Source organism: Ceratotherium simum, chromosome 15 (assembly GCF_057802395.1).
Source record: "Ceratotherium simum simum isolate JZ-2026a chromosome 15, ASM5780239v1, whole genome shotgun sequence".
Classification (NCBI taxonomy): Eukaryota; Metazoa; Chordata; class Mammalia; order Perissodactyla; family Rhinocerotidae; genus Ceratotherium; species Ceratotherium simum.
Window position 1 is genome coordinate 16,637,135 of NC_141914.1, and position 27,494 is coordinate 16,664,628.

General features: G+C 40.1%; 1 protein-coding gene across 12 annotated transcripts in view; it reads right to left on the reverse strand.

Moving 5' to 3' along the window:
* Positions 1 to 217: 217 nt before the first annotated feature.
* ZBTB20 (zinc finger and BTB domain containing 20) overlaps positions 218 to 27,494 on the reverse strand; it is a 775,204-nt gene continuing 747,927 nt past the window's right edge. For all 12 annotated transcript variants that reach the window (XM_087439628.1, XM_087439631.1, XM_087439629.1 and 9 more), the window contains one exon: positions 218 to 23,079. In XM_087439628.1, the coding sequence (XP_087295754.1) occupies positions 22,658 to 23,079 (422 nt within the window). In that variant the 3' untranslated portion in view covers positions 218 to 22,657. The remainder of the gene's footprint in view (positions 23,080 to 27,494) is intronic.

The following is a 27,494-nucleotide window of genomic DNA, read 5'->3' on the forward strand; positions in this document are numbered from 1 at the left end:
GAAAGGGCTTTCACTGTAGTTGTTTTATTCAGTTTGTTGTGGGTCACTTGAGTTTAAAAAATTTTTTTAATAGCCAAAAACTGAAATCAAATCAACATGACTAAAAGAAATAGATGAAATGGTAGAGAACATTACTGCATTCCCATTGGATCAAGATGGTTTTGCCCATTTTTCCTCTTTCGCTAACACTGTTCCTTTTTTTTCTTTGTTACAATCCATTCCTTGTGAACATACAGAAATGACCAAAGTCACTGCAAGTGGCTGTTTTTATTTTTTGTGATCTGTTGCAAGAGTCCAACCTTGTTTCCTCTGCTGCTGTTTGTGTAGCATCTGGTTTTGTAATGAGCATCTGGATTTGTAATGAGCTTCTGATTTCATTATGTGCATGTGTGTATATATGCACATATACACCCTATACATGTATAATATATACACTATATATATGGATATATATAGGATGTGTGTATACATTTATACATAATATAGTGTATATTGTTTCAACTGGAGATAAATTGAACTGGGTTCAGACACTAGCATGTGTTTATCTTTCCCCTGCTCCCTCTGTACATTTTAAACAGTCTGGAGCTTTTATTTATTTTTTAAAGTGCATTTTCAATGCAGAATAACTGTAATCCACTGATTCCTTGGAAAAAATTTTTGATGAGAAAAATCTGACGGTTCTCAGCCCCAAGCAAGAGAAACCTGGGTTTGGTTGTGCCAGGGGCTGACGTGGCAGTGCCAGGCTCGTGCCTGAGTGATGACTGGGCATTCTGGACTCCGGGCACCTTAGCAGCAGCAGCAGCACCTTTACGAGAAGGCAGAGATAGAAGAGGAAGAAGGAAGGAGAGCTCAGATGAGGAAGGATGAGTTTGCGGTGTGTGTACAGGTTGGAATTGTTCTCTTTGTATGGATTTGTGCAGTTCCTGCTTGGCTCCAGCTAAGAGATGCCATCTAGTCCCCTCCCCACCAACTGACACCAACCTCCCCACGCCCCTGCAGCTCAAGCATTGCCCACGCGTTCCCACTCCCAAGGCTGACTTCCGTGTCAGTTCCCTGTCGATATGTGAGTGCCAGCATCGAGTAGGAATAAGGCACCAGAGAAATCAAAATGTTACAAAAAGATGCAAAACCCCGTTTCAAAGAGTCTCTCCCATTGCTCCATTAAAATATTGCATGTGATACCATTCATTTGTGTATACTTAAAGTGTGTCAAATGCAGTCTCTGGAAGGAACTCGAGGCCCTTCAGCACCAGAGATCTCTAGGAATGCACCCTTTGTCTAAACACACCCACTTCCCCCACCCCCATGCCCACTGCACGCCACATGCAAAAGCACCAAATCAGGAGAACAAGGCTGCTTGCCATTGTTCACCTCATTTTTGATAAAAATCAAAGAAGTCCATGAAATAGAATTTTCAGGAATTGCTCTAAATCAAATGGGTTTAGGCTGTCATGTATCTGGTTACTTGATGCTCTAAATGTCCAAAGAGCATTGTGAAGGGGTGGAAATGTTTGTGTCTAATGTTTAGGGGGAATGTGCTAAACAAAAATTACTTCTCAAATGATGCCCAGGTCCTCCACTAACACTTCAACCTCCCCTGTTTTTTTTAAACATTGTAAAAAGGAAGAGGTTCATCTAACTATAAAAGGAAAAAAATGAAGGCACGTGATTTTATTCGGTCCCACAATCCTTAAGAAAAATGGTATTTTGCAAGTGTGTGTGGGGTGCGCGCGTGTGTGCACGCACACACATGTGAAATGGGAGTCCAAGGGCCATTGGGGCAGTGGTCCAAGGGAAGTCGAGAAAGAGAACAAGAGAGAATTTTGAGACAGAGAGAAGAAAGGAGAAAGGAGGAAGTGGAGGCCTCTCTTCAGCTTTCTGTCATTGACAGTCTCAAGATTTGGCTGCTTTAGGGTCCAGAACGGAATTTGTTTGTCTTGGTCTAGAAAGTGCCCCCAGTTAAATATCTCCAGTTAATCATGTTACAGCTTTTGGTGTTTCCCTTTTCCCTTCCCTCCAGCCAAATGATTTTTTTTAAAAACAATCACAGTTTTTAAAAATTATTTTTTCAATGTTGAAAAAATATGGAAAAGCTATTTAACAGCCGTAGGGCCCTCTGCCTCTCCATCTTCACAGTGAGCAGATAGATGGACAATCCACAGAATCAAAGACGAGGCAGGCAAGATCCCTTGTGCTAGATGGTCCCTTGCCCCACCTTCCCCTGGCTGGGGGTGCCTTCCCAGCACTCACAGCCATTTCTTTCAACTGGCTTGCTCCTCCCCTCACCCCATCCATGGAATGTGGGCTGCCGAGGAAGGCAAAGCCATTCTGGAGAGCCATAAGAGGAGGGTCTTAGAAGCCCAGGGTGGAGGCCATGGGAGGGAGGCTCTCAGACAACAGAGCTGTGAGCTCTCTTGGCAGCCTGGCCCGCAGGGTGGGAGCATGTTTGCCCACTGAGAGGTTGAAGTCACACTCACATCATACTCCATGAGACCTCAACTCCCAGGCTCACCACCTTCATGCCTCTCTTTGCATCAGAGTTGGCCCCAGTCCTTAAGAAGGCAATGATCCAAGATAGAGAAGCAGAGTCAACTGGCTGTGTCATACAAAAAAGGGCTATGGATAGTGGGATTTCAGAAACAAATTTAACTTTGGTTTTCCAACTTTTTCAAACCATAAAAATTAAAGCAGGGCTTCAGTGGCTTCAATCATTTGACAGCTGTTATATTTGTCTCATTTGGCAAAGCTAAGGCGGGGGGAAGAGAAAAGGGGTTTCCCATAATTGGTTGAAGACACAGGGTGGTAAAATGCTTCCACACTTAAACTCACAGTCCAGTGTTTTTGACATTTCATAAATAACTTTTTTTTCTCTAAAAAAAGAATAAAACAAGAACAATCCCTTTACTTACTCATCTGAAACAAAATAAACAGCAGTGGGTACAAACTTCTTCTTGTAACAATTACAAAAAACAACAATATAATCCCAACTTTTAACACGCATCTTGAATCAGTTATTTTTTTTAACCTCAAAACTGCAGCATATCCTTAAGGGCAAACTTTTCGATTAGTTTTTTTCTTTTTTTTTTTTAAATAATGTCTTCACCAAAAAAACAGTCTTGTACCAATAAAATGCATTCAAAAATAGAAAATATTACACAACAAAAATATGTATCCTTCCTTTCCAAAAAAGGTTCTTCACAAAAAAATGTAGAAAAAATTCCAACAATTTTTTTACCTCTCCTAAACATTAACTTTCAGTCTAGGGCACAATTATTTATTGATTTAAATGTCTGTTTTTGCATAAAACATGGAAGATGCAAAACAATTACTGTATTAGATTGTGAAGTTACAGCCACTCCCACCCCGATTCTAAAACAAAACAAACCCAGAAAAACCCAGCAAACATTGAACAAGTGATACAGCCAGTTGGCTGGGAGAAATCTGTCTTTCCTTTCACTGTGCATTTGTATGGGTTAACAGGCTCCGTTGGTATCTGGGAATGCTGAAGAAGGGAGACCAGGGTGGAGCCGAGAGATTCTTTAGCATCAGCTGATGTTCTAATGAGTCATTGTCAGTCTCCCTTGTTGAGGGTCTATCCTTATGGAGAAAAGAAACTCGGGAGGTGGTACGAGTGCAGAGGACTAAACCGTGTCCCCGTGTGTACTGTACACATACCCCTGTACAAGCCACTTTCTCAACCATAGCACATGTTTTTTTTTTCCCTCAAAATGGAGCTCAAGCATAGGATGAAAGGTAATGGAGAGCTCCAGTGGGACGAGGAAGGCTGGGGTTATTTCCTCCATTGTCACCTCTCCCACATTGAATCCATTTGGGCATGAATTTGAACAGTGACAAGATCTCGGATCTCAAAGGAATGCCCTAATTTCCCCATCCCTATGGAACCCAGGTTTCTTTGATATTTTCAGCATTGTAGCTGAAACGATATATTTTCCTTATTTAATGGTATTTCTCTTTCATGTGGGATGTATTTTGTATGTACATTCAGTACAAATAGATTTTTTTTTTCCGTAGATTGTTTTTCCTGTGGCTTATTTGGTTGCTGGTTTTTTCTTTGTGGTTTTTGTTTTGTTTTGTTTCTGATTTTTTTAAACAGTGAAATGTGTCCAATTGTATTTCCAGTGCATTAAACAAATTTTAAATTAAAAGAAGAAATAAAACTTTTCCCCCCATCCTTCTAAAGGAAATGACTGACAAAAGTACAATATAATAAAAATCAGGCATTGCCAAAAATAGCATGATGTGCAACCTCAATTACATCAAAGAAAAATACACAGACAAACAAGAATTATAGAACATAAAGCATGAAGGAGCCAAGACTATATAATCCCAACTATGGCATGATTGACAAGCACTGGTTAAAAAATAGGTAAGGCTACTCTTAGATTTCTAACTCAACATAGTTAACCACTGCTCTTCTGTCTTTTCCTTCAACTCTTAATCATTTACTCACTAGTTCTTTACAACTTTAAAATGAACAAATTTGTTTTTATATTTTTGGTCTACAGTAGAATTACATATTAATAATATAATAAAAAGATATTTCATTAACAGGTTGGTACTGCATCCATATGGGGAAAATAGAAAAAAAGGACTCAAATAGACATAGCAAATGGATTCTATTCATATAAAAATAATCACAAATATAATAGAAATTAAAATCAGGGCAACAGATTAAACTGAAAATGGGCGTAGAAAGATATATTTTGGATTATACAAACTCCTGACAAGCTATGCCCTAGAATTGCAACCTCCAAACCTTTCCCATGATTTCCACCTCTCCGTAGGATCACTCAAAATTCAAATGGAAATGGAAACAAAATGAAAATAAAGTGGACAAGTGGTTGAGCCAGCCAAACCTTCCAAGTTATCTTAGTTGACTGGTCAAGACCAGGTAGACAGCATTCGAGAAACTGGTAGGCCACGGGGGAGCTGCTGATGGTATCTGTTTTTAATTTTGGAGGCGTTCCCAGCCCACTGATAAAGAGAGAAACCAAGGAACCTAATAATTCTTCTGGTAACATACAACATATGACATGAAATATAATTCTGATAGAGAGGACATGGCGGTGAGGTGGAAAAGAGAATAGAGGGGAGAAAGAGGCAAACTTCGGGCACCACCTCCTTTTGTTCTCTTCATCATTGGCTTCCTTATCTTTCTGAGCATCCTTCAGGATTAGCTACCGGCTCCAGTGTCCTCTGAGCAAATATGTGTCAGCTCAGCTCTCGATCTGATATCTATGCCTACTGGCCTTCCTAAGGGCGAGGTGCCTCTGGAGGATCCCCGCCACCCAATGTCCTGTACCCTTGAAGAAACAGAGGAGGGGTGCAAAGTTGTAATGACAGAGGCCCTTTACATTAACCAGCCCTACCTGATGGGTAAGTCACACCGACGGTTCAGTGTGGAAAAATAATGAAGGAAAAAAATTGGTAAGAGTTGAGCTTGGTAATCAACAAGTGTAAAGTTTTCTTCCAGAAAGAAGAAGAACGAGAAGAAAAAGAAGAAGAAGAAAAAGAAGGGCATCAGTCAGAAAATACTGCTTTTGGTTTCTTTTAACTTCGAACCATCCTTGGTTTTTCTAATTCAGTTGCTCCAGTTTAAAGTAGAGTTTAGAATCTAGTGCAAATATCATCAAATCACAGCATTCCAGGAGCAGTATCTTATCCCTTCATCCTAACTGAATACTATCCCTTCAGACCTCCTCAGAAGACTGGGGGCAATGGTCCAGCAAAGCATAACCGAACAAATGATTAACCTAGGACTCGCTACAACAAGGAAGGCACTATCACAACAGATCAGCCTCGAGCATTTTCCTTGCCATGGGCATGGACATTTCAGCCACTCCAGCAACCACAATGAGACCCAGACTGTGGCTTTTTGAGTACTTGAATTTACTGGCCAGTTTTCTGACTCCCCCACTGGCCACTGCTGCTGGCTCTGGCCACGCAGAGAACTGATCTGCTCTGTGTCCATGTTGGCCCAAGTTTCATCAATGATCCTTGTTTGGTTCTAAATGGTTTAGCTCACTCTCTTCCATGGAAGTTTCTTTCTCTCCAACAGTCTCCAGGTCATGACTCTATTAAAGACTAGTTTACAGTGTCAAGTACTATTGTTTATTTTTTTCCTATTTTTGAACCTCTGACCAAACCCTAAGCCATAAAGACAGTTCAGTAGCTCCTCCAAGAACAAGTCTCCTGTAAATATCACTGTGAACCAAATGAAAACCAAAATGTCAACACTTGACCACCAAAGCATATCCCTTGAGCCTGCGGTATTACTTTTGTCTGGGAGAGAGGAAGTTGGGCTCTGGAGATTAATATCTTTGGTGACAAAACTGGAGTGGGTATGCAAGTTTCAAGGAAGAAGTTGTTTTCTCAAAACCTCAAGAGAAGTATCCTAGGAGAGTTAATGTGAATATATTTTAAAAGGTCAATTATTTCTTTCTGTAACTTTGGTTTGGTGCAGTCAGCATCCTCTTAGGGCTCATCCAGTACACATCTCTAAGTACCTGTTAAGAGTTCTGAATTTAGAGTTTCTTATTTAAAATGAAGATAATGCTTTGAGTGCTTAAGGGATCGCTTATGTTAGTTCCAAAAGCTCTAAATGGAGTTTTTCTGACTAGCAAGGGTGACAGCTTCCTTAAAAAATTTTTGACATGGAATAGTAGACCTTGACGGAAGCTACAGAGGAGAGAGAAAGAGATAGGCATCAATGCTGTAATCTTAGGAAAGAGGCCTCAACTGAGAATTTTCCAAATCAATGCCCCCACATGAGATAGCGTTCAGAGAAATTCAACGTTAGCCATTTATATGAGTTGTGACCTTTTCCTACTGAACCAGAATCTTCAAAGCTGTCACCTTGGATTCTAGAAGAGTCCTTCAGCATCTTCACTCTTGTGTTATTATTCCCTATACAATCTATTGCTTTTCCTGCGATGCAAGATTCTTTCATGAATAGTCACTAAAGAGCTGTCAAACTCTGATTACTTCTAAGATTAAAAAGGCAATAAAAATAAATCCAAAAAGGAAAATTGAAAAAAACTCAACAACTTCAAAACTAAACTTTTAGGCACTGTTAAGGTCTTCTGCTTAATAAAAGATACTGTATGACGGAGCAGCTACTAAATAGGTTCTGATCAATCCTGCAACCCTTCCTCCAAATTCAAAGTTGGCCTAGCTTGTTTCAAAATAAACTGTTCACCTCACTGGTTTTCAGTGTTTATTGCACTGTTCCCTTACTGTCATCTTAAAGGATTTCACCACATGCATGGCCTTCCTCTTTGGTTAGCCTGATCTAGGTTTCACCCAGGGATGGAGAAGCATGCTCAGGCTGAAAGGATATCTCCAATATGGACAAGGTTATGGTTTTTTTGAGAGAGGACATACCACTGGCCTCTGCCACACTGGAATGTACATCAGCAAGGGGCTTTGTGGTGTAGGCCAAGGTGAAGACTTCCAAGTCACCTCCATTGGCTTCCTCACCATTGCAACTCTTACTGAAAGCTTAGTTGGAGACAACATTGGGCAAACTTCTTAAAAGTCTTCAATTTACTGTACTAACCCAGGTTCTTGATAATAAAAAGTCAGCATGGCAGTTTCTAGGCTTGATCAAGAGTTGGCAGATTCCATGGATTCTCACCAACCCTGCTAAGACAAGCACGGTGGAAATTAACCCTCCATTTTTGTGATGCTTCTAGTTTCTTAACTTGCTTCTTTCTTTACCATACCTCACACACTCTCTCCCGGCACAAGTAAATACATTTCAGTAGTGCAATGCAGTGCAGTCATATTTAGTGCAAAAAAAAAAAAAACAAAAAAAAACAACAAACAAACAAAAAGCCCTATTACAGACCCAAGCTCAACCCTACACAGCTCTTACTAAAGGTTACCAGTGCCACAAAAGCGGGAAATTCAGTCTTTAGCTCACACTTCTGTGAGTTGTCTCTTTTGTTGCCCCTGTTTGTTTCAGCTCAAAGGAGAGAAACCACTAGCATGCACCTATGTATTATTCTGGAAAATGTTAAGCCAATAGGCAGAAAATACAGGGAAATAGTTGAGCTGAAACCAGGGGTAGTATTTAGAAGAGGAAAATAGTTATTTAATGCAAAAGTCAGTAGTGGTTTTCACTGAATGGTTTTCATCACGTCAAATGGCTCCAATGCTAAAGGGAATGGGTACAGAAAAAGATAAAGCTTCCTGTTTCCCCAAACACGGTCTTAAATTTAACAGTGCTGGGCTCTTATTTTTGAATAGTGCAATTAGCTATCCTTCGAGGGCTTCGGGCAGCAGCCACCTTACCTAACATAACAGGGACACCAGGAGCTCTTTTTTCACATCGACCACCTTCCCCCTCACCTCATTCCTCTCCTATCCATTTTTTTTTTCTGACTACACATAAATACAGATCTACATACACATACACAGAAATTCTCAAGGCCCCTCTCAGGATGATAGACTGAAAATCAGTACAAATAGCTCAATGACACATTCACACGAAAAGTACAATTATTAAATATAAAAGTGAATTATTACACCAAAATTAAGAGTCTGCATTGTACCTCTTCTTGTATTATTCTGTAAGAAAAAACATTCATAGTAGGATATCTTTTGGAGCTTACTTCTCGCTTAAGATTAATCTATAATTAGTTTGGGATATGGCAGTATGGAATGATTCTGGAGAAATGCTTTGCATTTGATAATCCTCAAGAATCTCTCTGTTCAGTTTGTGTGGGTCTCCACCCTCCAAATGTAAATCTGTTTGTCTGCCCATACCCACACATCCACGCTGGAAGTCTCAGGAGAATCAATGCGTGGTTAGGAATAGATTATAGAGACAAAGGTGTTTGGCATAGTGGGGTCAACACATTCAAATTACTTTAAAACATCAAGTTACCATAGATTTTCTCTATACTATCAACTTCTTGCCTTTGCTTGCCATGATGAGGATTAGTAAGAGACTGCTTTCATTTACTCTGAAACCACCATTCTTTCAACAATAGTGCAAAAAATAATTTTCATTAGATATGTGAAAGTTACACTCAATTTATATTTCAATAGGCCCCTCAGGAAAACTGAGGTTCAAATCAATGGGACTGAGGAAGGAGTATCACCGCTGAAAACGCCTTTGAGAATTTTCTCCTACAAATCTATATATAGATGGTTCCAAATCAAAGGTTATCCCATGGAGAGCAGGGGCAGAGTAAGTAGCCTTATTTTTCAGAACTCCCTGGCAGTGAACACACACAGAGAACTTTAGACTATGTCTAACTCTTGTGTCAAATCTGGGCCATTATTTTATTTTGAGTTCTCTCTCTGCATATGCCCTGGAGAGCAGATTAGGTACAGGAGCAGTCAAGGATTTCTACAATTTCTCTATATGGGTTTGATAGTATTAAGAGAAGTCTTAAGTCACAAAGATGTGAGGTTATCTAACTAATTCTTAGGACTCTAATAGGAGAGATGGGCAAGAGTGACAAAGGGTGAGTGGTGTTAACTTTCCCTGGGAACCCTGAGAACTGTGCCCTCCCTCCCCCTCTTTGCTTTTCCTCTGTTCACTTCATTGAAATTGCAACTATTTTAAAGATTGAACTAAAATGCAAATTATAGCACAAAAAACAGGTTATAAAAAGGCAGGCTATCTGTAAATTGAATTGAAAACAGTATATACTCGAATGAAGCACTATGATTTCTTTTTTTTTTTTTATAAAGTTTGTAATTTGGTTTTTCCTTCTGTTGTGGTGGGGGGATATGGATGGTGAAGTTCTTGCAATGCAGTGCCCATCTCCCTCTGTGACCATCACCTCCAGTGCCAGGAGGGGGAGATGAGAAACAATGGAGAAGTGGATGTTTCTCTTTTGAAGATTTAATGAACACATACTGTTTTGAAGTGAATAGAAAAGAAATCTGAAAAATTATAGAAATCTATAGATTGATTTTGGCAAGTTAGTAGCATCCATTCTTTTTCTTTTCTGGGTATTCTACACCAGATATTAATAAGCAACATCCAAAGAGAATTTTCATTAAACTAATTTATTCCCAGCTTTATTCCAAAAACTTGAGGAGGCAATAGAGATTCGTAGTGTAAACTGCAGGACCTTCATCTGCAATCAATTCCCATTCTTTGGCCCCATAACTGTTAGTTTAGGTAAATGGAGTTTCTTTCTCAAGGAATAGTTTTTATTTTAACTATTCTACCCTCAAAGTGCAGAGAGAATTTGTCTTCTCAAAACTCTCAAGTGCTACTAGAAAAGGAAGATACAATTTTCACGGCGAAAAGATGCCTTAATGGTAGAATGAAGGCCTTTCATTCCAAGAGGGAAAGGAGTAAGTCATTTGACTGAAGCCTGTGGCTATGGACAGCATCAAACTAAAAAATCAAAATCTTTTACCATCTTGAGAAGAAAGAGATAAAGGGAAACAAACAAATCAACAAACAAACTTTACTAAAATACACATTCCTCCAGTTTCAGGTTTCTAAAAAGTAATAATTATGCTTAAACCAAGGTTTACAGATAGCAAACAACTGTTTTAATGTGTAAAAGTATTATCCCTTTGCTTTACTATGTTAGTTTCACTTTCTTTGAAGGAATTGCATCTGTGCACACTTGTCCTAAAGTCCAGTGCAGAAAATAAGCTGGTTTGATACCAGCCTCAATCTCAGAACGTTTCCTAAACTATATTTGCAAATCCTAAAACTACATATCTGTCAAATGAGATGCAGACTTTTTGAAATGCATTGTGGTGGGGGTGGAGGAAAGAAATGCCTTCCTATCCTCCCAAACATATACTAAAATATCTCTGACCATTATTTTGCTGCATTAGTTACTGTTAGGGCTATTGGTTCTCCTGACAGGTGTCAGATTGGAAAAGCAGGAGGCTCGTAAGCAATAAGAAATTCACACCCTGGAGTCTCTAGAATATTAAACAGCATTTAGACATTAATCTAGACTAATGTAGAGGTTGTGGTGAGAAATTTTGGGTCTTAGGGTTAGAGGTCTTCTTGGGGAACTAGAAGGAACAATGTCAAGAAGGCATCCTGGAGAAATCCTTGTGATTAACTGGACCAAATGGTTCTACCAGAACCAGATCCTTTCCTACTCCACTTTACACTTTAAATAATAGTATTTAGGACTTAAAAGAGAGCCATTTGTTCTTTCAGAAGCGAACGCCTGAGGAGAAGAGTACTTTAGATGAAGAGTACTTTAAAAAAACATAGAGGGAGTCAGAATGGACAAAGAGGAGGACACAGGATTGATTGGGAGAACATGCCAAGTGAAGATCACAGTCTCAAGCAACATAAATACTGGCTTTACAAATTGTTGGTTTCCTCCTGGATGTGGGACTCAGGACGGCTTTTGAACCTTCTCTTTACTTCATTGCTCTCTATGGTCTAAGTTGTTGTTATAAACTGGTTTGATTAAGATAAAAGCTGGGTCAAGCCTCAAGTCAAATGAGAATACATTTCTGATATTAAACGTTGATTCTCTTTGTCAATGGGTAAAGCAAGAAGTGGAAACACATCCCTGTGCACTCAAAACCAGGCAGTACTGTAAATGTCACAGAATTTGTCTTCATAGGAGCTGAGAGGCAATGTGGTATCATGGCAAGAGTGTTGGACTGGAAGTCAGAAAAGCCTGTGTTACAGAGTTGTTGTGAAGATCACATTATAAACATCCCATAAAGGGATAGACCCAGAACAGCAGCGGTCTTTGAGCAATGCTCTGGCGATCAGACAGTTGCAACTCATGGGAATGAGATCTGGCATGATAACCAAATTATATGGTGAGTATTTAGGTACTGGGGAATGTATACATGACCCTTCAAGTATCTATTCCTCCTTATTATTATTTTTAAACATATATTAAGTTTATGTTTAAAAAATAGCTGGTTGCCAAATAGCCACTTAAGAAACTTCTCGAATCTTTTCATCCCTTAGTAAATTACTGCTTAAAGTTCTAAATTAATCAACAATTATTTGTGTTTCAAAAAGATAATAAATAAGAAAGATACTTCCTAATTGTCTCCTACATTGTGTTTGAGTAGAAGTGGACTGTTTGTTTTAGAAGAGCTCACCAAGGCTTGAGCAGTTATCAAAATTATTTTGAAATGTTATCCGTTTTGTTAGATATCTGTAAATCTAGTATCTAGTACATACTATGTCATTTGGCTAAATATTAGCAGGAGTTGAAATAGTCAACACTGATGATTTTTTTTCTCCCTCAGAAGTGGTCTACTCATAGCAGGAATTTAAGCACTGTGGTATTTAAAGAGAAAAAAAAAACCAGAAAATATTTTTCTCTTTATCTTTGGCCAGATGTGAAGGTGAAAGGAATTAATGACCTCAGCTAGTACAGTTGACATTTAAACCTGTGACTCAGGTCCTCCTACTCTCAAAAGAATATTGATAATTTTTAAAATCTGAAGGTACAATGAATATGTGTTTCACTCTGCCTACGAGTCTCAAGTTGATGAGCTCACTCATGTCAATGCTCTAACTACATAAAACTTAAAGAGGGACATTCAGAACAGGGTGGGGGAAGGAAGGGAAATGAGCGCTCAGGGGTCATCATTATGAGAGTTCTTTGGGCAGTCATGAGAGGAAGAGGGGAGAAGCAAGAGATAAAGGGAGAAAGGGTTAGGAAAACGAAAGAGGAAAATAATGATGTTGATACAATTTGGGTATTATGTGATCACTGGAAAAGGAAAAGCCTCACTAACTCTCAATTCACAATTATGTTTGTCTAGTAGAAATATATTTAGTTGAAAATTTTGCAGAAAGAGATTGATAGTTTTGCTATTAGACTCTCTATTAGCCTCCTCAAAGTAGACTAGAGGAAGTAGTTCCTTACTGACTACCAGGCTTCATCAAGGGGACCTTGGCTAAGAGGGGTGGGGAAAGACTTGTTGGAGAGGCACAGCTGAATGGGATGGGATTCAAAAATAAAAATCTATTAGGAAAGATGAAAGGAAGGAATTGGTGTTGTTCACACTGAGAAGCCTTAATATTGGTCCAGCGTGGGAAGGGGTTTCCCGCTGAGTATTATAAACAACTATTTTCATTTTGTCCTGATTGTAGAACCAAGAGAATGAGACTGGTTTCAGGCACCCAGGATGGATGTAAAGTTTATCCAGCTGTGGGGTTTTCCAGGCACTGGGTTGAGTAGTTGAGGGAAGCTGAAGAAGCTCTCTATCTGAAAATACTACCTGAAATATTTCTTGTTAGGGAGATAGGATGCCTGATTTCTGAAGGTTCCATGATGGTCTCGTTACGAAGAAAGGCACCATACCCCCAAGTTAACAGACCAATGGAGATACTGAGGGCCAGATACCGAAGAGCCACCATTTGATGGATTCCGCAGACTAAAAAATGAGAGAGATATTTCTGAGTTCTATTTCTATCAACTTCCGTCATGAAAAAGTTCCTCAAATTCTGGTTTTATTAAAAAAAAAAATCTCCTAGAAAAATGAACACCAAATTGCCAAGCTGCCTCCAGGGAAGCATTGAAGGCTAGCTAAAATAATTGTAAATATACGGAAAACAAAGTAGTCAGTAAAGAATCAGTATTTTAAAAAATCAATGTTTGAAAATACAGTTGGGGCAAGTATAGGCATTCACTGCCTTATGCTTCTCAAGTGAGCAGCCCTCTGAAATGCAGCCTGTAATTGTTGGTCAGATCATACGGAAGTTAAGCAGCCCCTTGGTCATATTTTTAAAGCAAATATAGACAGTGACAGTCCTAGAGGGGAAAATCACAGATACATTCATATGCACTTCTTTTGTTCTTCAGATATCAAGAGGGTCAGCTAAACAAAATGACTTTGAATATGAACCTCTTTGTATCAGCCACACCAAAAAAGAAAGTTTTCTTAAAAAAAGTTTTCACTTTCCTACATTTGCTAAGTCTGAGCTTAAAAAAAAATTCTAAAATCCTGTAAAGACAATACTGAAGCTGATAATATAAAGAGCAAGCTAGAGCAGTAATGATTATTATTAAACGCACCAGATTAACTGCAGCAGGTTGGTGATGGGTGATAAATGCAAAGAAATAATATTTCAATCGACTCATGATCATAGGCAGATTCAAAAGTTAAAATGAATATAATGTAATATATATTTCAATATAGAGTTGTTATATATAATGTGCATGTTCTAGGTTTCAGAAATACTGCAATGTAGTGTACTGTACTTAAGTAAGCATACCTAAATTGTAACTCATATTCTTCCACAAAGTCACTAGTACTGTTAATTAAAAAAAAAACAACTCATTTTTTTCCAGTAAAAAGAAATACCTACGGTTACAGTCACAGACTTCTTTTGGATATAGAAAGACAATATACATTTTTAAAAATAATAACAACAAAAAAATTGCAACTGTAAGTAGCCTTACTTAATCAGGGAGAGGAGAAGTCACCAAAATAGAAGAGGAAAGAAAATGTCCTCTGAATTCTGTAAATTAGCAGAAATAATCTACCTGTCATAAAAAATAACAAACCATCTAGTAAAAGAAGGGCAACGGAGAGAGAAAACTGAATCCGACTGTTTCCAGGCCACCCTTCAAAGTCAGCTACGAGAGCCAGGTCCGTTCATTCAGAATAGTGCACTAGAGTGGCAGCCTACCTTAACGTTTGAGACGGGCAAGAGCCATCAGTTCTTAGAGATTGCCAAAAAGTATTCCCCGGAGAGTCTATTGGTTTGCTAGACATGGTAAACAACTCACTCCTGGAAGGACTTCGGCAAAGGCCACGTTGGTTTCAGGAGACGGTTTGTGAATTATGACGATGTCCTGCAGATGCAGGCAGGATTAGGAAGCTTTAGTTTGGGAGTCAAATTTACAAGTGGGTGGGTGTTTGCGTGCACACACTGGGTTGCATAGAGGAGAGGAATAGAGCATGGGAGGGCTCAGGCCAAAGTTCGTACTGGCCTTGCCTGCCTGGTCGTGGGCCCGCTCCATCCCCGAAGACCGGGTAAGGAGACTTAGATTGCTGCTCCCTCTGGTCTGCTCGCCAGTTGGGTGCTTCTGTTCTATCTTCTTCTGGAGGAAGACAGCCTGTCACTGTGGGTTTGCTGTGGATCCAACAAGCTGCCTTTGTTTCTCCCAACTCTGAAACGCTACAAAAAGTAACAGAGTGGGCAGGTGACTGCTTCCTGGGAAGGGAGCCACAAGTCTTGAGCACAATGGTGGGAAGAGGCAACTGTATCTATGCACCAGGACCTATGCCTGTGTGTGCTTCGTTTGAGAAGCAGACACACTCCCAGACGCAAACACACACAGGCATACACATCAGTAAATCCAATTGAAGTGCAGAGTTTGTTAAGTGCACTCTACTCCACACAAGCACATTTAAGTTTCTCATGAAAGGGGTCATAGAAATCACTGATGGTTGGGCTTCTTCAGAATGCCCTATGGCCTCCTCACAGAGAGTGGACGACAGCGATGCACCCAACTAAGGCAACAGAGCAGGAGCAGATATGTGACACCTTTGACTGACCAGAAATCCCAGAATCTATCTTGTTGTCACCGGGGAAGATGAATGGGAAACAGTTCTGTACGGAGAGCACCTCACGCTGCGTGTGTACATGCATAATGTATACTCATTTACAGACATTTTGGACAGTAGCTGTGACACACTAGGCGGGTTAAGTCCCTTTCATTACTAGAATCTACGTACAAATTGCAACGATTTTGCTGGGCAATAAGAAACTTCTGTTGCAACAGGAGTAGAAACAGATGTCTCCTATGCGGTTAATTTTTCTTTTTTTTTTCTATCTTGGGTGTATCAGAATCTCATTGAGGCATTTTGAACAAAACAAAGCTCTCAAGTTGAAAGAGGGCTAGTAGGGACTTTTTACACCCTAATTATCTCAAAAGTTAGGACTCCCATAACTGTAGCTAGATTTTCCCTGTGATCTGCTGATTATGCTCCTTCTTTGAAGACTCGAAAGTTGTGAGTTTGCATTTAAACAAAGAATCACCAGATAAACCAGATGCACTCTAAAACTGAGAGAAAAAAAGTTTAGAGATATACACTGTAGAGGGAAAAAAAGCTTTTTGTTGAGATTGTCCTCTCTGCTGAGGAAATGTTTAAAACTGGCATCTCAGGCACCTGTGATCATGTCTTAACGGGATTCACTATCTAGCTAATATGATGTCTATTTTACACCCAGCCCAGACCCACATCACTGAAATAGAATAGATAGGAAATAGCAGCCACTTCCTGACAGCAGCCAGTTCCGGACAAGTTTGGTGCCTGCCCCAAAAGTCACTGTTTCCATAGTCCTCAGTCATGAATAGGGCTCATTTGTGTGATAATGCAACCATTAAAAAGCAAAAATTGTCTATGTCTTCACACCCTTCTGATTTCTCTATCTCTGTCGTCCTTCCTGGGCTTTCTGATTTAAGGCAACAATTCTTTACTCTAAGTGGCTTCTTGTGAAAAGACCTTAATTGAGGTCACTTCAGATTAGATTTTAGTCTGAAAGTGTTCAGTTTATGAAGCAATAGGCTGGCCCGGAAGAAACCAGTGCAATCCAGGTGTTTCAGTCCGTGGTGTGGAAAGACAGGGCTTCTTGTGTCCACCCAGGGCATTTTTACCCCTCGTTCAGTGAAACACATAGTTCTGAAAAAGAACCCATGCTATGCAGCCCTCACCTTCTACCTCTTCATCCTAAAAAAATCAAAACAAACCCTCGTGTTCCACACCATTTTCTGGGATCTGTGAATGTATACCGCTGGCTGTTATGGATTCAGTGTTCAAGGAAGAAAAAATATTCAGAAACTTAGAAAAATCTTTGGGGTATTTCAGTCAAGCTGATCATCTTCATACCTAGTGCTAGAAATGATACTTTGGGTTAGTAATTTCCACGTTCTGTGTTTACAGGAACACTGAGTCACCGCAGTTTTTCCTCTTGTGGAGGTTTAAGCGGTGTCAGAAACGGCAACTCTACAGAGAGCCCTTGGGAATGTGAAAATAGTCTCTCTCAGAACAAGAGCTCTTCTGCCTCCATATGCAGCCTGAGCACCAGGGCAGAGATTGCTTTTGAAAGTTTGCCCCACGTAATCAATTTCCTGGGCACCTAAGAGAACAGCCCGTTTCTTTATGAAAACACAGAGAGGAGAAAGAGGCTGCCACGTCCCAGTCTGGAAGTTCTGTCCAGCCTCAGAAAGCCCGTGGTAGGGTCAGCTCAAGCCCTCTCTTCACACTGCAGATGGAGACGCACTGGGTCGCCTGGCTTTCTCTATGGAATTAGGGAGTCTATTGAAATTCTAGTGCACCCTTCCTTTTGTTTGTCACCAAGTCACATGGTTCTGTCTTTAGTGTCCTATTTTTCTTTTCTTTTTTTAATTTCTTTTTCTGGGGGACAAAATTGGCCATTTAAATAAAGTTCTTTTCTAGTGAGTAAAGAGGTTTCTCAGAGCCAGAAATCACTCAAAAGAAAGTCTGTCGACCCTACCCATGGAAAAGCCCAGAGATTTCTCTAAATACCCCTTGCCAAACTGCCTAGTTTCACGATTGGGTGTTTTCTGGTTTCGCATTGTTGGGTGCTGAATATATTTTGTGATCCTTTTGTTCTCTTCCCCAGGGCTTCCATGACCCTGGACTTCAACTCACTACTAAATTAAAGAATTCTTTCAGAAGGTTGCTTTTAAGAGTCAGGTCACAACAGAAAGGGCATCCTCTCGTTCTCCTAGATCCCGAGGGCATCTTGGCTTGTGTCTTACATGGCACCTTCGTCTTGTTTCTCTGTGCGGTAGCAGCACACCAGCTATAGCAGAGGCAGACCTGATTTGGTTATCTGATACCTTTCCTGCAGAATCACAACTAACTAAATAACATCTACAACCACAGAGGAAGGCTCCAGAAGGGCATCTCTAGTGTGAATCCTGGCCTATCTACCTCATTCCCCGCTTTCCTAGGGGCAAAGCTGTCGGGAGCATTATGGAGCAGCCACAACTAGGAAGCAGCATTGCCCTCTATTATGTTCTCTCTGGGGTCCGAGGGATTAAAATCTTCAGGGGCACACCTCATTTTCAATTTCTGCACTGAAGGAAAACACTGATTTGGGGCATGGGCTGGGCACATAACTGGTGGTATGCTTGTATGATGGAAGTACATGTAGGTCGAGGCATTAGGACTTATGTGAGACAAACACACCCAGCGGGAATCTCTTCTCTTTTCACATCAGAATGCACAAATTCTATCTGTTCGTGGGTTGAAAAGGGTTTTTCGGTCCTTATAGAATATTGGGATGATACAAAATAAAACCCCTACGACTTTTAAACAAAGCAAATCCAAGTCTTTCTTTCTAAGGCCAGGAGCCATGGTGACCTCCAAGATGCCCAGGAAGACGGAATGGACCACAGCTGGAACATGAGCCGGGAATTATCCACCACACGGACTCATGGCACAAACAGATGCAGAGCATTAGGAATTTAGAGAGGAAAAAGTCTATAAAACTGTTAGTAGGAGCTAAAGTTTAGAACTCAATTAAAATATATAGTAAAAAATATTTTGATATAGAGACTTTCATTTCAGATTTCTTTTTTCCTGGCTTGTTTCTCAATCTTGCCCCATGTGTAGATTTGTAGCAGATCCATGTGTTAATTCCTTCCTTTTTTAGGGCTATATTTTACACATTTGGGGGTTTTTTGGGTATAAACATTGGCATTTATTATATTAATAGGGGGAAAAACTGCCCACTATGCTGAGATGCTACCAATGTTTTTAGTGCTAGGGAATTTTATTTTTCAGAAATTGTTTCTAAATGTGTTGAGAAAAATATTCCCCTTTGACTTTTTTCCTTTCCCTTGTTCAGCTAACCCAGTTTTAAACCGTAAATTGCTAAAAAAAAAAATGTTCTTTTCCATACCAGTTCATGTACTCTGTACTCATTCTAAAAGGTCTTAAATCTGGAACACTGGCCTCCATTTTATCTATTTTTTTCCCCCTGGCTACTGAAAAAAATTTTGTTAGCACTCACAGCATCCTGGCACGAAGTTTTAAATGTAAGAAGATTGTTGGATTTGAAACTAAAAAATAAAAGGATCCATGCTCATCCTCTATCCTTGAAGCAAAATATGTTTCCTTATTTCCTAAGATGTTGGTGATTATTTAATTTAAAAGTAAGGATTGACAATCTAAAGGCATCTTTAGCCATTTAAAATAGGTACAGACTGGTTTATTTTCTAAAATGTAGGTGATTTTGGAAAGCAATCCTTTTAGAGACCAGAACATATAGTAATGGCCAAGTTTGTCACTCCCCAGATTAGATCTTCCACTCCAATCTAGCTTCTTCCTCTCTCCAGAGAACAATCTGTCAACCGTTTTAGACCATGAGATGTTTGGGAGGAACAGATATACAGTAAGAAAAAGTCTATGCTATGCAAACCTGGATAGTTCACGTTGTTATAATGATTATATCACCTCACCAAGAATTCTTTGGGAATCCTCCAACATTTTTAGAAAAGAGATACTTTATTTGAAGGGAACGGATAAGTATTAGGGTTTCAAACCCGACTGGAATTTTTTCCCCTACATGTTCTATAACAAAAGGTGGATTTGAACCCAATTGCTTAACTTTTTACGTGGCCAATCAGCCTTAAGGCAAATGGGTCTCCTTCAGATTTGAGAAGCAGATAGCTAAATGTGGCCTATAATGGCACCCAAGAACCACTTTTCTGGAGGTACTATAAATTCTGTCTACTTTGGTAAGGTTTGAATAAGGTCACTATTTTAAAACAGCTACTGTCAAATATTTAAAATATTTTAAAGTGGCTTTTGGCCTTCATTCGTTTGCAACATATGCTGAGTGATTTCATGTCATTTTCCTCTGGATTAAAAAAATCTTTTTCTTAATGTCAATTTTTTCTTTTTTATATCATGGGTTGAATGACTTGCTTTTCAAAATACCAAAACAATTCCATGACATGGTTAATTAACTAATGCTCCCTCTGTTGGTGGTAAGTGGAAATATTAGAGTCTCACAACATGGGTATTTTAAAAAGCAAAATTAGCGAGAGAAAAATGGACTTTTTCTTATTTCTAAAGCTGTTTCCCACTAACTTTTAAAACAGGTCAATTCTGGACACATAGTGCTTGGCAGGACTCCTCTTAGAAGTCACGATGGGCAATACTCAGGCAGTTAACCATCCAAGTCTACATTAAAATTTCTAGCAAAATATTTACTGAATTAAGGACCACAGGACCAAATCAAACGCACACATACTCCAATTGCGCTAACCCTACCAAACATCACCAAGAACTTATGGAAAAGACCCAAGTTAACCAATGTCTAAAATATATAAGTAAAACCAACGTAGTCATTATAGAGTTGCTGCCCTTGGAAGATTTCTCCTCACTTCTTGCAGTTTTTGTAAATAAGTTGCTGATAGGAAAATTAAATTAAAATGCAAAGTAATTTTGAAACTAAAATACTCTCTTTTTCTTTTAAACTGCAGTTTGGTGTTTCTGCTTTATTTAAAGATTTCCTTTTTCCCTTAAGTGCGCTAAAATCTGCCCAGCAATGAAATTACCTTTGGAGTTTTCGTTAGGTTTAAGAATTCCTATAGTTGAGTTGGAATCTCTTCAAGACACTGTCTATAATGGAAAAATCTCTATTACAATACTTTGATCAGGACCGAGGAGAGAAATCTCAACTAGGAAGAGAGAGTGGCATCTAGGATGATGCAATGGATTGGTGGTCTTTTGAATGATGGATGTTGGCATCTGGGAAATTTTTGTTAATTTCTGTAAAACCTTTCCAAAAAGCAAGGGTTAATAAATCATCTAAAGAACGATCATCTTATTTAGCCCTCTTGACCATGGTGGAAATAGTCAGAAGGCGATATTTGAAAGGAAGAAAATAATTTTGGCATCAAGGCATCCTGATCTTAACAGGCTTCTGGTAACGCTGTTCTCTGTTCTCGATAGTTGTGAAGGGTGAGGAGGCATGGCAGAGTTGTGTGAACTCCTCCCAGCTGACCACAAAAGGAAAGAATCCATTTGTCAAGACCCCTAGACTCCTAGTGTTTCATCAAAGAAAAAAAGTAAAGTCAATAGAAATTCTAGAATCGTAAGATCTCAATGAACTTTCAGAGAAGCAAGAACTCTGTTTCTGAAAGATAAAGTCTCTCCCATGAAAAAGAACAGAATTCTAGATGGATCAGTTGAAAAAAAATATTCAGTGGAGCAACTTAAGCTTGCTAAAAGTCAAAGAACTACATATCAAAATACAAAGCAGCAGTTCAAATTACAGCAGGGATGGGCAGGCCACAGAGGCCCTCATCAACCCAGGCAATACTTAAAATAATAAAAATTAAGAAAAATTAAAAAAAAATATGAAGAAAATATCCTTCCTCTCTTTCAAATATAACTTTAATTGCCTTTTTTCTTTCTACCTGGAAGCAGTATTGCTAACCTTAACAGTCTTGACTTACCAAAAAATATATATATGTGTGTGAAATAAAATAAAAGAGAAGGGATTGGTGGCAGTGTATGCAAAACCAAGACGAAGAAAAAAAATTACTTTTAACAATCTCACTTTTTTTGTTTTTTTTTTACACAAATACTGTCGTAAATATATTAAAAAAATCAGCATTCTATCTGGTAAACGTCACTTTTGCCCCTCTATAAAATTTTGAATTAAAAAAGCCTCAAGAACTTTTTATTCTCCCCCCCACCCTCCATTTCTCCTTCTTTTTTCCTTCCACAAGAATATATCCTGACACTTTTTTGTTTGTTTTTTGCAAAGATTGTTGGAAATAATCCTTCTCTTGTACCTAGAAACGTAGGTGCAAACCTCTGATATCTTTGTTTTATCTGCATTCCTGCCTTCATGAAAGTCCCTCTTGATTGTGCTGAGGCTGTGGCTCAGCGAAGACACTGAATAAATACGATAGCCACTGTTGCTTGATGCTTGTCCAAGTCTTCCTGGCTTCTGCTGAGAGGGGGGATATGGAGGAGGTGGGCCAGGGTGTGTGGACCCAAGCAGAATCTGGGAGAGAAGCCTGCCATTGCCTTTCCCACACCTCCGAACCCACTGCCCCTTCCCACCCCCACAGCCCTTTTATGAAATCAGACAATGTGGTAGGTGGAAAACAGTAGGGCCTTTCCTCTGGGTTTTCAACCAGAAGTGATATTCCACAGTTTTGACTGGTTACTGTGAAGTCCAAGCGGCCAGCATTGTGAAAATGTCCACTGAAACACTGCAAGCGGTGTACTTAAAGACAGTAGGCCTTTTAGATTTTGTTATATATTTTTGTAGTGCTCTTCACAAGTGAAAAAAAAAATTTTTTTTTTTTTTTACTTTTTTTTAAAGATTTTTTTGTAAAGAAGGGTTGTATTTAGAGGCCAGTAGCTAGAGATCCAACCAGTGGACCCCTTGAAGCACTACCAGGCCTTAAGGCCACCATCCGAGGGAGGCTGGGAAAACTATTATTCACCCAAGCCTCCGGAAATGTAATGTACCAGCAGGCAAAAAACAGTTCTTCATGTAGTACAAAAAGAAACGAAACGAAAACAAAAACAGAAAGTAAAAACGAAACCGAAACATTTCTTAAATTCTAGTGCCATAGCTTTTTTTGTTTGTTTGTTTCTTTTCTGTTGTTTTCTTTTGTTCATAAGAAAAAGAGAAAGATACTACTTATCCGTCAGACACGTGCATCCTCATATGGTCGTTGAACTGCTCGATTTGGTCAAACTTTGCTGGACAGACGGAGCAGACGTAAGTCGTCCCCTCCGTGCAGGCCACCACGCCTGGGGGGCCGGCGCGGGCACCCGGGGGTGTGCCCGCGGGAGGGGTCCCGTTGCTGGCACTGTGCAGGGCCACGTGTCGCTCCAGGAGGGTCTTGTGGGAGAACTTCTTTTTGCAGATGTAGCACTCGTAGGACTTCTCCCCCCGGTGCAGGCGCATGTGCACGTTCAGAGAGCTCTTCTGGGTGAAGCGCTTGTTGCAGATGCTACACTGGTATGCCCTCACTCCCGTGTGTGTCACCATGTGCTTGATAAGGTAATCCTTTAAGGAGAAGGAGCGCCAACAGATGCTGCATTGGTGGGGCTTCTCACCTGTGGATGCGGAAAGAGACAGCAAGCAGGGCAGAGCGGGGCAGAGCGAGGGAGGGAGAATGAGAGACAGAAAAACAAAACAACAAAAAACAAAAACAAAATTAAAACAATAAAATCTGATTGGTTAATGGATCACCCTTGATTAGAAAGATCCAGTCCTTCCTTGCCTCTCATGTTCTCAGAAATCTTACTTTAAGGCAATGCCAGGATAGTTTAGTTTTCCATTTCCCCGTGCCAGATAATGGCTGTCTTGGAAAGCGACAAGATATTCCCCACTAAAAGTCTTCAAAGCTCATTCTTTGGAGAAAAGGGAGGGTTACTTTAAGGGGGTCATCTTCAGGTCATCATTAGGGGATTTACCTCTGCTTCCCATTAACATTATCAAACGAATATAAGAAATAAGAGAGAGGAAAGATCTTTGGAGACATGAGGTTCTCTAGAATCTTTGGGAACTAAGGATGGAGGTCTCATAGCTTGGCTCTTTGGAGACTCCATTTCCAGCATTCTGTCTAGTAAATGCACTCATGCCTTCATTATAGGTCTGGAAAATATTGGCCAACATAGGAATAAGTCATTCTGAAGAGCTACACTTTCAATTTTATCTGTTTTAGACAGAAATCTTCCTAAAATGTAACTTAAGAGTTAACTGGCTATTCCTTCTTGACTGCAGTGTGCTGCCCTTGGCCTTGTCAAGTGTGGAGGTTGAGTCGGTGGTCAACAACACAGTGATCTCAGAGTCAAGTGGTCCTGGTTGAACCCAGGCACACCACTCTGACAAATCTCCAAATGCCTCTGAGGCACACAGTCCTACTTACCTCACTGGGCTGCTGTTGACATAAAATGCATATGAAATCAGTCTGCAGACCACCAGGAGCGGTGGGAATACATACATGGTATTCTTATTACCCCTCTTCCCCCCTCTCTCCCACTAAACGGTTCCATATGTTTTTTTTGATCTCCTGGGTCAATTTTTAAAACAGTTTTCTCTTTCTTTGCTCTCACTCTGTTGGCTGAAACCCTTCTTTCTCCTCAGTTTACTGCTTTGGTTTGTTGGCTTAGAAACTAAACAATCAAGCTTGTTAAAAACAGCAAGGTAAGTAAGAATATGGTCATTGAATGACCATGTGAGGAATTCTTCTATAAGTAACACCCATGGGCCTGTGACATCTCTTTGGATAAATAGTCAGAGACTTGTTTTTGTTGGTGCTATTTGTTCTCAGCTCTTGACAGGTAAGATGAACCTCATTAAGGTGTCTCCATCTCGCCTAGCCTAAATCCCAAAGCCTTTGAAACTCTCTTGGGTACTATTTCAACATCTGGACTTTGTGTCAGGGTAGGAAATCTATTTCTTAAATCTGAGTTAACTTCCATTTCAAATATGTGCCTTGACTGTGTTTCCACTTTTTCCGTTATGAAACAGAAGAAGTTTGATGTGTCATGGTAATAATGGCAATGAAAACATTCACCACGTATTGAGTGATGACTCTGTGCCAGGCTCAGTGTCCATCCTTTATGTTCATGATCTGTTTCATGAAACTTTACGTCATCAGAAAGCTTTTTCATTGTGTTTGTAAACATAAAAGGATATGTTTTAAAGCACACGTTTGTAAGAAATGGCTGTTTTGTTCAGGAATTACTCCACAAGTTTCTAAATCAATTTCATTGATCTTTGAACTTCTTTTCCTTTAGTTATTCACAAACATTTTGGTCTGGCTCCTTCTCCTCTCAACTCTCCTCTGATTTCCTTTCCCTTCATTCTCACTGACGGGACAGTATAAGCCGTAGGATCATAGGGTTAGAAAAGCAGAATTTCACTTTTAGACTAAACGAGGGGAATTTAGGGAAGCCTCGTTCCTAAATGAAGAGTTCAGTCTATACATGGTACCTTTTGTTGAAATGAGAGATTCCTTAAGAGAGACAGTCATGCGTGTTACTTTTAGTTGGAACATTTCTGTCAGCTGTAAACATGCTTGGAACTCAAGCTGGTCTTTGTTGTCTTCGTGCCTTCAGTACACTTTCTAGAGGCTATGATATGCCAGCCAACTAACTTTTAATACATGGCCATCTGTCACCTTTAATGGGAAGTGTGCCCTCTTAAGTTCCAGATGGTACTTTAGCTGCTAAGGTGAAACTTTGTTTATGTCAAATGCTCTTGCAGTTTGAAACTTTCACCTTCTTATAATGTATTTTTCCTCTAGGCAAGGTCACTGACGAAGGCTTTTTACTCTCACACCCCTCTCATCTGACTATAAATGGGTTCCTCACAGTTGTCATCTTTCCCTCCATGGTATATATATTTACGTTGTTTGTATGCACGTAGTACTGGTCTGGCTGTTAATTATCTGTGTGACCCTGGGCTTCCTAAGTTGTTTTCATCTCTCTGGGTTTGTTTCCTCTGCTGTAAGTGAGGAGCTGGACCAAGCACTTGCCATGGCCCTTTGCAGATTTCATGGCCTTCTGCCACTGTGGCCCACACCCCCTGAACAGTCTCGTCCAGGCCTTGTCCGCTCACGACCCGAGGGCAACTTGCTTAAATTGCTCAATGCATCAGCAGTCCCACATTTTAAATAGGACAAAGTATCCTGTACCCTTCCCTGCCACAGAAAAATGGTGTGATAGTTAATGAGGAAAAATGTTTGCAAAGCACTTGGGAGCTCCCTAAAGGAAAGTGCTCTCTATAATTATTAAGGTGCTGTGCTGACAGAGTATAAGCATTTCAGGAACCGTCTTACTAAATGGGGTGTATTTTCAGATTAGTCGGGTGTCCACAACTTTCATTTCTTTACATGTAGGTTTGAAACAATATCACTCAGCAGAAAGTTAATATTTTTCTCTCCCGTTAATTTCCTTTGTCCTTTGCATATTACTTATAATGATCCTAAAAGGGCTTTCAACGTTATACGTGAAATGGACGTGCTCTGCTGATTGTTGCTCTCCCTGTGGAGAACTGAAGAGTTAAGATGAACGGCAGTGAGTGGCTTTCCTGTCTGAGCCTTTAGCCAGGAATGGCAAGTCTGATTCGTTAGAAAGAGACACAAAGTACAAAGCAGACACTAGAATTAGAACACGAGGGGGAAGCTCATATAAGCCCTTTCACTTTGAAATGATCCATTCTGGGGCTATACGGATGCAGGAGTCAGATAGGAATTCCATTTCCTTGGCTGAGTGATTTGGGCATGCTACTTAACCCCCCTAAGCCTCAGTTTCCTTATCTGTAACTTGAGAATAAGACAGTAAGTACCTGTCTGGTGAGGGTATTTTGAAAATTAAAGCGATAAGGCACTTAGCACAGAGTACGTGATCATTATAAGAAAAAATTCAACTGCTCCCTTCAGGACAAAGGAACTGATGATAAATGAAGCCAACTGAGAAATGACTTGCGTGGCATGAGGAAGCTGAGTCAGGATTGAAAAAAAAATGTTTCAGATAATCAATAAAACAAGTGATTATACTGCAGTTACGTAATTCAGAATTAATTTATAGACAGTCTACTCTCCGTTACATATGTTAATGGAAAAAAGTGGTCCCATGAATAAAATGTCAGCAAATAGCACAGAGAGAAGATTTTCTAACAAATAGCGACTGAGCTCTGGAGGCCGAGAAACCAGACAGAAATCAGACAGAGAAACTGAGGGGGAGGCAAGGTCCTTTACAATTGCAAGGGTGGGAAAGTAGTGAACGCCTAGACTTTTCTCCATTTTTTGATGCCTGCTCTCTATAAAGAGCCACTTTGCAACTCTTTGTGCAGCAGCACTGAAGACAGATACTGTTAAGTTAGTAGATGCAGAGCGTCTGCCCAAAGTTCAAGAAAAAGATGTCCTAATGGGTTGAGCCACCCCAGATCTGAACAGTGACCTCTGTATTGAGGGCTCAACAAGAATCAACTCATTCTGCCGATTCTTTCTCATTCTAACCAGGCTTCTCCTGGGCTGCAGAAAGGACAGTGAATGCTGTTACCAGGACGTTTCTCAGAAGCACTGTTCTCACCTGTCCCTCCCATTCTCTCTGCCTCTCTATCATCTGCTCTAGCACAACAATTTCCTCTTCAGGTGAGGACAGTGAGGTGTCAGAAAACCAAGATTGAGTACTTGGTGAGAGGGCAGGTAGCAGGGAAGGAAGAACGGGTATGGGAAAGCAAAAGTGGCTACTGGTGAGGAAAGCAGAAGAGGTCCTTAAAATTGTAGGTCCTCTGAATGGGGAAAATCAAGATGGGAAACTTTAGTGACGACAATGGAAGTGTGCTCAGATGGAATTACACAGAGCTTTCACTGGCTGCAGAGTTAGCGTACCACGGAGAAGTCTAGTTGAAGGAGGACCTACACGCCGGAGATACGGCTGGTGTGACCACTTGCCCAGCGTTCTGTCCACTTCGTGAGGTGTGATCCGGGTGCCAGCTTGGACTATGAGGCTGTCTA